This window comes from Astatotilapia calliptera, chromosome 20 (assembly GCF_900246225.1).
Source record: "Astatotilapia calliptera chromosome 20, fAstCal1.2, whole genome shotgun sequence".
Classification (NCBI taxonomy): Eukaryota; Metazoa; Chordata; class Actinopteri; order Cichliformes; family Cichlidae; genus Astatotilapia; species Astatotilapia calliptera.
Window position 1 is genome coordinate 12,615,084 of NC_039321.1, and position 11,172 is coordinate 12,626,255.

General features: G+C 38.9%; 1 protein-coding gene across 1 annotated transcript; it reads right to left on the reverse strand.

Annotated features, from left to right (window-relative positions):
- Nucleotides 1-1,489: 1,489 nt before the first annotated feature.
- dedd (death effector domain containing) lies at nucleotides 1,490-10,607 on the reverse strand. Its single transcript, XM_026154589.1, has 5 exons — nucleotides 10,252-10,607; nucleotides 8,168-8,799; nucleotides 5,870-5,974; nucleotides 5,630-5,767; nucleotides 1,490-4,138 (listed from the first exon to the last, which is right to left on the reverse strand). Exons 2-5 carry the CDS (start codon nucleotides 8,730-8,732, stop codon nucleotides 3,732-3,734), a joined length of 1,215 nt encoding a protein of 404 aa, XP_026010374.1. The 5' UTR covers nucleotides 8,733-8,799; nucleotides 10,252-10,607; the 3' UTR covers nucleotides 1,490-3,731.
- Nucleotides 10,608-11,172: the final 565 nt, after the last annotated feature.

Here is an 11,172-nt window from a genome sequence, read left to right on the forward strand (position 1 = left end):
GAAATGGCATCTCACTAGAAGTTACCATTTAGCCTGGAAAAAGAATTCGCTGCTCTATAAAAAAAAAGCCATTGGTAAAGCTAGAACATCTTGCTTTTGATGATTGATTGAAGAAAATAAGAACTACTATGGGTATGCTGTTGAAAAATCAATGATGGGATGGCATGTTGCTGCAGGATGCTGTGGTAGCCATGCTGGTTCAGTGTGCCTTCAATTTTGAATAAATCTCCAACAGTGTCACCAGCAAAGCCCCCTGACACCCTCACACCTCCTCCATGCTTCACAGTAAGAACCATGAATGTAGAGACCATCATTCACCTTTTCTGCGTCACACAAAGACAAAGACTTATCAGACTAAAGCACAGATGTCCACTGGTCTAATGTCCATTCCGTGTTTTTATTGGCCCAAACAAATCTCTTCTGCTTGTTGCTTTTCCTCAGTCGTGGTTTCTTAGCAGCTATTTGACCATAAAGGCCTGATTCACACAGTCTCCTCTGAACATGTAGAGATGTGTCTGCTACTGGAGCTCTGTCTAAAAGATGACATATTAAGAATTATTTATAATTTTTTTCTTTGCTACATAATTCCATATATCTTGCTTCATATATTTGATGTCTTCGGTATCTACAATGTAGAAAGTAGTCAAAATAAAGAAAACCCTTTAAATCAGAAAGTGTGTCCAAACGTTGGACTGGTTGTGATACCAGAGCGATAGAAGCCAGGTCAATAAACTACATGTTCTCCAATGAACCATCCCAGGTGTACTCTCAGTGGCAGGGGACGATATGAGAACAGCCCCACCAAGGCTGGAGATGCAGAAATACTGGAAGAGCATAATGGGCTGAAGGACACAACACATAACAACAATGTTCAAAACTCTCAAGCATGAAGAGTAGAAAAGTACATATAAGAACCAGAACAATTTGCCATTTAGTAACAGAAGGCAGACATTGAAGGTAGCTACATGTACCTTGGAATCCCACGAGCAAACAGGAGCCATGAACCATGAGGAATAGTGGTAGAAGTGGACAGGCAGAGGAAGATGGCTGTAGCTCAAGAATAACCAAGGGCTGAGACAGGAGCTTGAGAAGATGCGGAGGGTGAAGGCAACAGTAGTCCCTGTGGTAATCAGATTACTTGGGGCAGTGACCGCCAAACTGGGTGAGTGGTTCAAGCAGATTCAGGGAACGACATCCGAGATCTCTGTCCAGAAGAATGCAGTCCTATGAACAGCAAAATTATTGCACAAGACCCTCAAACTCCCAGGCCTCTAATACAGGACCCATGATCGAAGGATAAAGAGCGCCTTCAGGGGTGAGTTTGGATTATTCTTTTTTTTTTTTTTTTGTAATATTTGCAGTGCCATGTAAAATCAAAACTTTCTACAGGCCTATTTTCTGAAAGAAATGCAAAACTGAAGTAAGAAAATGTGACCCACAAAAATATTTACAAAATGGTTACATTGTGACTTGAGACACTGACACCATAACAGGTTGCATGCAATTTAATGTAAAAGCTGGATTTAACAACTACCATAAAATACAGTCAACATACACCTACCTATTTCCTAGATACGAACTTTTAACCTTAACATGAAATTCCACTGGATAAAAATATAAAATGTATGCCTCTTCTATATCATTCACAGTGGCCTGTCAAACTTGCATGTTCTGATATGTCCCAAAAGATGCCATTATGGCCAACACAATACGGGGCTTTTATTTCTTTCTTTCCTAGGATCAAAAATCATAATAAAAACACACGGAATTTTTATAAGGTTACATAAAACCAAATGCTAAATTCAGGTCACCATTTAACTAACTGATGAGAAGCTAGACAAGATTCAGTTACATTTTTAACACAAGTAAAATTTCATTACAACATTTGACAAAAAAAAAAATGCATATCTGTAATGCATTAAGAGAAAATATTAAGCTGGAAAGTGAACAACTGCATTAAAAACATAGTTTGCTGATTACACAGTACACATTTGCTTCTCTTGAGTACTGGCCTGTTCATGTCGTAGGAGATTTTAGGGTAGGCATACAGAAAAACAAAGGAAAATGTAAAATAGCAGAATTACAGATTGATGTTCCAGGTAACAGTACGCACTGAAATGATATTCAGCCTCCGATCTACTTCATCCTCGATATACTGCTATTACACATTTTCTAACTGAGCTTGCATTGGCCTGACATCAATGTCAATTAGTCATTTATCCTGATGAATTGCATCCAAAAAGATGATTCTGCATATCAACATTTGATGGTGAACACTAACATTAACATTACATGTCACTGCAAGAAATAGGGCCTACTTTGCAAAGTAGTAAAGTATAGTTTGGCGTGATGAAAGGGCATGTATATGTCAGACATTGATACATTCTTAGTCCTGTCTTACACTTAGATTTATTAAACATAACAAGTGGTTATAATTTTAGGGGCGGGGGGCCACATGTGGTTTTCACAGGCACCCATCCATTATTAGTTTCATGTTACACTGTGAAAGCCTCCTATTAGAAGCATATAATTGTGCAACTTAAATTGTGGAGGATCAACATGCTTTACATCTTGCTATTATATTATTTTGGCTTCTACAGTGCTATTTTTTTACGCTTTATTTTCTGTTTGAAAGTTACCATACCTGTGACAACTGCTTTTTAAGGGATGGGATGAAATGAGATGTGATGTTATTTCAACACCTCCTGTAGCACTATTAGAGGAGACAAGTTTAACTACATGCTCATGTTGTATCCATAGAAGAGATTGCTCTTTATACCAATTCTAAAGCTAAAGCTAGATGAGAGATTTGTAACCAATCACAGACAATCACTGACTCTCTGTCACCCACATCACTTTGGTCTGGCATCTTGCTTCCTGCACCTACTGACGTGACTGCACATACTGGTGTGAATTTCCCTGCTGTTTTACAGATTTGTGTTTAGTGTCATTATAAAATTTATTCAACATCAGTCTTGCTTCATAATTAACACAGCAAGTAGGTACAGGGTGACAAAGGAACTGACACACTTTCAAATCCATACATATTAAGAACACCACAAAAGTCCATTTCTCACTGGAAATAATTGAACACATTAGAATTATTCTCTTACATTGTTTCCATAAACTGGCAGTGACTTTACAATTGAATTTGAATTCACAGCTGTTGGCAGACAGAATGTGTTAAAGAATGCCAGGCACAGTAAAGGTGACAGGGAAAGAGAAGCTTGATCCTTGCAAAAGTGTTCACAGAACATTCTCTCGTTGGGTATGCCAAACAATTCTACCTGGAAAAACCTGGGAAAAAAACCACAAAACAAGTCTAAAAATAAGTACATCTCCCACTGGGAGTAACTTGTGAGAATTAAGTGTTTCCTGCATTCAAAATAACTTCACCTTAAAACAGGATTGAACAGTATCTTTAGGTTAAAAGTTTTAAATGAGCTGAGCTAACATACCACAAACAAGAAATTGGTTAAATTCAATGCACTTGTCTGATTCCATCCTTGAAGAAAATGAACAATAATACCAACTTGTTTGCATCACCCCTTTGTTTTTGCCAACACAGTTCCATTTCTCTGTACATGCTATGGAAAGGGATGCCAAGTAGATAACATATGAACTTAGTTCTCAAATATTTAATGGGGTTGGCTGGAAGTTCTTCAGTTCCTTTCAGGCACCTTAAACAACAATCACATCTCACTCTACTCCCTACCACCTGGAGAATGTTTCTAAGATACAGAGTCTTTGTTACCCACTGCTGAGCTCCCTCCACTTGTGACCAAATTACGGAGCAGTTTGCGTCGACCAGCTTGGTAGTCCTCCTCATCAACATTGACTAACAGTTTTATAGCCTCGTGGCCTACAGCCTGTTTTAGGGAATCTGTGATAAAGACCCCTTTGAGGGCCTCTAACAATGATCCATTGATGTAGTCCCTCCAAAAGGCATCCAAGTAGGTGAGCTCAGAAAATTTGATGTCACAGATGATGGAGCCCAAGTCTCGCGATTTTAGGATAGTGTTGGCCTGGTTGAAGCGCTCAAATTGCCGCTCCACTGCCTCTTGCTTGTTGGAGAAGACGTTGCCCTGAAGTGCAGATTCATGCTGGCAGTACTCAGCACGAACTCGTAGACGAATATCTGAAAGGATTGAACAAAAACACAAAAAACAAGAGACTGTCAAAGTATTCTGGGCAACTTCTTTGTCATTAATTGTCTTGTAAATGTTGTACAAGATAATGATTATTTCAATCATTACAGTGTTAAAACAAACAAACAACAGAAGATATGCTTCAAACTCACACATCGCTTCTATACTATACCCTTCCTGATATTCCAAATAAAGCAACACTCCTAAAAGCAGCAGTCATATCAACTACAAATTACCACATGCTTTTTTCTGTTCAGTGCAATTTGCAGTAAATTGAGAGCTACAGAGCTCATAAACCACATGTGTAGTTTATTTAGGGGCGATCGTGGCTCAAGAGTTGGGAGTTCGCCTTGTAATCGGAAGGTTGCCGGTTCGAGCCCGGCTCGGACAGTCTCGGTCGTTGTGTCCTTGGGCAAGACACTTCACCCGTTGCCTACAGGTGGTGGTCAGAGGGCCCGGTGGCGCCAGTGTCCAGCAGCCTCGCCTCTGTCAGTGCGCCCCAGGGTGGCTGCGGCTACAATGTAGCTTGCCATCACCAGTGTGTGAATGTGTGTGTGAATGGGTGGATGACTGGATCTGTAAAGCGCTTTGGGGTCCTTAGGGACTAGTAAAGCACTATATAAATACAGGCCATTTACCATTTAAATATATCCCACCCAAAATGTTAAGTTCTGAAAGGCAATAATAAGCAACAAGGCTAGATTAAAAAACAAAAGGTAGTTCGAGACCATGACTTTCATTGCAAAACTAATTGCACTGCTTTAGTTAATACAAAAGACTGCTTTGTTTCTACTCTTTTATCTCTTTGAACTGCGTGTGTACATTAAAGGTGAATCTTTGGATTGATTTAAAGTCAAACTAACAGAAGTTTCTCTGTTAAAATTTGCCTTTGCCCTCTTGCGGTGTACCTCAAGGGTCCTCTATTTTGTGTACCTCTATTTTGGGCCCATTAGGTTTGCTTTGAGGAAACATAATCTGTCTTTTCATCGTTTTGCTGATGAGATCCAGATTTATAATCATATGATATTCACTGCGGTTCTTGTTAAACTGCCTTAAAAACCTAATGAATTGGTTAAAGCAATACTTTTCGTCATTTTCATTAATGAAAGCAAAACAGAAATTGTTATATTTGGTGTGCTAACCAGCTGATAGACTGTGCTGCCTCTTTTGGCTACTTGGGCTCACACATCCATGAATCTGATAAAAACTTGAGTGGGACTATTGACAGCTCTTTCAACTTTGGAGAATGAAAAAAAAAAAATATATATATATATATATATATATATATATATATATATATACATATATTTGTAAAAAAAAACAAAAAACGATGCAGGGCTGTGATTGGATATGTTTGGTGTATGTGTGCACACACACACACATAAGATAGTAGAATAGAAACACTGATATTTCACTTTGTGGGACTAATAAAGGTATAACAAATCAAATCAGATAACGCAGTATATGCAGTTTCTTCTTACCGCATGTTTGCTTCTCTCTGCAGTCAGCCGAAGAGTGAATTCTCTTCCGTTTGCGGTTTGGTACAGGAGGAGTTGGCTTTGTTTGTGTAGGACCCACGTGTGGTGCTGATGGGGAACAACAAATGACTGGCTGGGGACCTAGAAAACAACATTATTTTTATTATGTTTTTTAGTCATCTGAATCGTACTACAAAATGTGAATAGGAAGACATAAGCGTGCACTCAGATGTCAGAACCCACCTGTTCTTCTGTACGGTACAGTGTCTTTGTTCTGTACTCTTCCTCTTGGTAATATATATCGTACTGATGTCTCTTCCAGGTATTTATCAACAGGGTCTGGGCACACTGAAAAGAAATGATTTCTGATATTATTTTATTTCAAAAGCTAATGTGTGTGTGAATGACTGGTTGTGTAAAGCGCTTTGGGGTCCTAGTAGTAGTAAAGCGCTATACAAATACAGGCCATTTACCATTTAATCCTCTTCAAACTACAGGAATCAGTCACACATAATGCAAAGATGACATGCAGCAATCAACATTTATGTAAAGAACGGATTAAATTAGCTTTATATGTATCATTTTAATGTTTGCATTAAGACAATACACAAATAAGGTGACGGTTCTAGAATGATGTCTTTACTCCAAGCAACATGGTTATAAACAAAGGCTTTGAATGAAAATGGAACAGAATTAAATTTAAAAAAAAAAAATCATGTTAAAAAAATGTAAAAAGTAAAAAGGCTTGAAATTCATGTTAGTGAGCCGGTGACACTGGATGATATTTCTGACTGCTGGATTGTTTTGTTTTTTAAAGCTAGAGCTTAAATTACAGCATTGGGTATTACTGTTTAACATTACTGCATTTACTGTATATTGTCTCCTTAACTTCTTCTCCCCATGGTGTCTATTGTGCTGGCAGAGGAAAGCAAAGAGAAAGATGATATTTGCAACAGAAAAAAAAGAAAAAAAAGAATCAGAAACTAGCATTATTAGTTAGTTCACATCCCATTTTATCTTAGGATGATATGGTATACCTCATAGTACCATATCACCCCAACAGGACGCGTCCTCAGACTGCTGGTTTACTTGTGTCACCGGGGTATTTAAAAGTAGAATGGGAGGCGGTGCCTTCAGCTTTCAGGGCCCTCTTCTGTGGTTTGGATTTGTGAAACAGACACCCTCTTCTACTTTTAAGGTTAGACTTAAAAATTTCCTTTTGATAAACTATATAGAGCTAGGGCTGTGCAATATTACCAAAAGTAATTTCTTATCCCGATAATGATGTATTATAACAAAATTCTGTGCATTTTCTGTAAATTCAGTGAACAGCTTATTTAATCACCACATCAAAAATACCATTTATTTTTTACACTTATATTAAACAATCAAAATGAAGTAAAGACTGGGCCTTAAGTAGCATTATCCCACAGTAAAACCCACTAGATGACGCACACAGTCACACAAGCGCTTCCCTGAGGCCTCTGGCTGTCATTACTGCTCCTGTGTGGTCGTCAGGCAAACATCCTGTCTCCAAACATCGACTGCAGTGTCAGTCTTGGATTAAGTGCACCGTTAAGCTAACACGGGGTGAGTTGCAGATGGCTGCCCCTACCGGAGCCTGGTTCTGCTAGCGGTTACTTCCTGTTTAGGGGGAGTTTTTCCTTATCACCATCACAAAGTGCTTGCTCATGGGAGGTCATCTAATTGTTGTGGTTTTTCTGTTTAATTGTATGGTCTTTACCTTACAATACAAACACTGTGAGGCAACTATTGTTGTTACTTGGTGCTATATAACTTACTGAAGTGAACTGGTCTGCAACAATGCTTAAGTTATATGTCAAAGTAACATCCAGAAGACCTAAAGTTTCCCAGCAGAACATTACCCAAACATCACACTGCCTCTGCCAGCTTGCCTTCTTACCATAGTGCATCCTGGTGCCAGGTGGTCCCCAGTTTAGTGATGGAGATGCACATGTGATGTAAAAAAAATTGCAATTCATCAGACTAGGCACAGCTTTCCATTCCTCCATGGTCCAATGTTGACGCTTACTTGGCCACTGTTGGTACTTTTAGCAGTGGACGAGACCAGCATGGGCACCCTGACTGGCCTGCAGCTATGCAGCCCCATATGCAACAAGTTGTGATGTACTGTGTATTCTGACACATTTCTATCAAAACCAGCGTCCGCTTATTTTTTTGTTTAGCTACAGTACCTTGTCTGTTGGATCTGACCACATGGGCAAGCCTTCATTTTCCACATGCATCAGTGAGCCTTGGCTGCCCATGACCCGGTCAATAGTTTACAACTGTTTCTTCCTTGGATCACTTTTGATAGATACTACCTACTGCAGACTGGGGCACTGAGATGTCCCAATCCAGTTGTCTACCTATGACAATTTGGCCCTCGTCAACCTAACTAAAATCCATTTTTCCAGTTTTTCCTGCTTCACACCACTCTAATGTAAATTCCTGCATGAATGTGCAACTTATTTTTGTAGTCATTTATAGGACAACATGGAATTGGTTAGATTAACTCACCGGCCTGCCGTTTCCTGAGTGTGACATAAGGCAAAAGGTCATGGCGGGTGATAATCCTTAGAAGCTGCAGCACGTGTCTGAAGTTTGTCTCATCACAGCGACCCTGGCGCTCTAACGCCAGCAGAAAATCTCTTCCACTCCTGATGCCACCTCGCTCATACTCGTCAATCACATCAACAAACAGGAATGACAGTACCCTTACATCCCGATGTGTTAGCTGGGCTCCAACTATGTCAAACATACGGTGGAGTGAGTACAGCCCATGGGAGTTATCCACTGCTTCCTCGGGCCATGGTTCAAAGCCCCCATCTCTTCTGGTCAAGCTAGAGTTGGTGGAGGAAACAGAAACATTCCTGTTGACCAACTCCCCAGTAGTGGCTAAAGCACCAGGGCAGCCTGGCCTGCCTGTCAGAGGCCTATGTTCAAGAAGCCCAGCATTTGCACTGCTCTGACTCGACTCCAGCTGATTCGGGTGAATGTGAGGTCGGATCTGCTGAGCATTGGAGTTCTGAGCAAGCTGGGGAGGTATAAGAGCATTAGGGAGTTGAGGTTGTTGTGATGTCATCTCAGGGGCCAATGGTGACGAGGGATGCGAGAATCCCTGCAACTCCTCCTTCCAATCAATTGATGAACTACAAATAAGGAAAGGAACAAAGACATAAATTTTCAAGCACTTCTGATAAAGCTTACCGTTAGTGAACATAAACATGAATAACCAAACGTTAACATGATACAAACAAACAAATAGGATCACTCACATCTTACTTTTGGGAAGGCATTTCATAATTACAGTCACGGGTGGAAATTAAAATTTATCAGCCACTCAAGCATTTAACCTGCCACTATCTTGCTTTTTTGTGTGTAAAAAAAAAAAAAAAAAAAAAAAAAAAGAAGCCTGGTGCTTCGTGGACCACGCCGTTGCTTTTTTATAACCATTCCCTTGTTTCCGGGTTTCAAAAAATGGCGGTTTTAATTTTCACGAACGAGACCGAGTGACGCTACTGACCAGCAGCCGTCTCATACCGCTACCTGGGCTGCAGCAGATATCTTGCGCTTAAACTGTATAATATATAATCTACATTTATTTCCTCTCCTAATATTTTACACTACAGTTCATTCTTCATTTACAAAATATGTGCTTTGCTAACCCCTGTGATTGCATATTCTGTAAACATCAACTCTTTGTGGGTGCGGACAAGATAAGAAAGTTTAACTTTTATACTTTTACAAAAAGTTGAATTATTTAGATGCCAGATGTTGGGTTGTTTGTTCTTCCCTTTCTTTATTAGAGGTTTCATACATTTTTAATGTCACAGACGCCTTCATTTACATCTGATGTTCACTTTTCCTCACTTATACAATCAAGCAATCCACTAGGTGAGATAATGTGAGATGAGAATTTCTAAACCAAAGCAAGGAAAAGGGTTTCTGACAGAGTATATCATACCCTAAAAATACCTAAAATAAAAATACTTTAATGACAATTACATTCCATACTGCATTCTGGGAACATTCAGACTGAATGCAAGTAAAATATCAATATAAATGGCCGTTACATCACGGTCCCAATGCCTGCGAAAACAACAAGCATTATAAATCACTAGTCAAATACGAAAATGTCTGCTTATGTTGTGGCGACTGTAATTCAAAGTCTTGTTAGCATTTATATAAATTCACGAGCCCAACTCACTTGAATAGTTTCTAAAATAAAATAAACAAGAACCACTTCCATCTGATCAGCAAACCACAAAACAGGTTAACAGCTAGCCACGTACCAAACGGAAGTTAGCTAGAAAGCTAACTACATTTAAATAGATTTAAAGAAACTGCAGTTTGTTTGTTTTTCGTATGATTGCCACATCCCTGTTATTGTTCTCTAGCTTAATAACCACTAATATGTAAAGATTACGCAATACAATGCTACACCGATCTTTATGAATTACGTTATTTGTTGTGACTCCTCATCGATTTAGTCATGATTTCATGTAAGCTGTAACGTCACCTACCTACAGTAATAAGATCAGTAAAAAAAATTACAACGAAACAAAAGATATACATAATTATCAAAGATACATTTATGTTACCTTTAATGTGTCCTGATGAGTCCGAAGCTATCAAACTTCAGTAGGCAGCTAACGGTAAGTTAGCTTCTCGGGATGTAATAGCAACGCTTCTTTGAAGGTAGAAACCAAGTTTAGCTACGTTTAATGTTTTGGTCAACTGCACGATATTTGTTAAAGACATAGGTTCCCACCCTATTAACATGCGGCACTGCTGCTTTCAGGGTGAGTTTCAGATACGAGTTCGTTTAATGGTTTTGGTCTTCAGCCTGACACCGTGGGAAAATAAGGAAACAATTTTCAGTCTTCAGCTAAAATGAAAGAACTTCCAGTTCAATGATCAGTTCAGTTCCGGTGTTCGGGGTACTCAAATTAGCCACTCGCTTTGTGAAAACCCCTTGGTAGTACACAGACGCGCTTGTGTCTGTAGTTCAATATAATATTATCTATGAGTTTTTGTGCAACCTCATGACTGGATAGCTTATTAAAATGTAACATGGACGGTCTGTGTCAGTGGTTAACCTTATTCTTGTACGGATTCTCCTGTGATATTTGGTGATACTAGTTCATATCACCAAATCTGCTTCTGTCAAGATACGTGTATATGTATATATATATATATATATATATATATATATATATATATATATATATATATATGTGTGTGTGTGTGTGTGTGTGTGTGTGTGTGTGTGTGTGTGTGTGTGTTTTTATACGTGTTTATTTTCTTCTGCAAATTAGCAAATCTAAATATAGTTTTACTTGAACATGTGAAAATATTTTTTTGAGATGTATACGTTTTTGTTGTTCAAATTTAGATGATGAGGATGTAAACCTGGGGGGGTAGGGCTAAATAAGTATATACTTCTGCCTACTCCTTTTCAAACAACTGTATGGAATGATTTTATGAAACGTTGGTGAATGTATATGTTTGAAATAAAAAAG

Excerpts from the sequence above, each read along its gene's own strand:
- dedd (XM_026154589.1), bottom strand. The coding sequence starts at position 8,732 with ATGACATCACAACAACCTCAACTCCCTAATGCTCTTATACCTCCCCAG. Across the intron at positions 5,975-8,167 it reads ACTCAGGAAACGGCAGGCCG|TGTGCCCAGACCCTGTTGAT; the intron begins GTGAGTTAATCT and ends ATTTCTTTTCAG. Across the intron at positions 4,139-5,629 it reads CAGAGAGAAGCAAACATGCG|ATATTCGTCTACGAGTTCGT; the intron begins GTAAGAAGAAAC and ends CAATCCTTTCAG.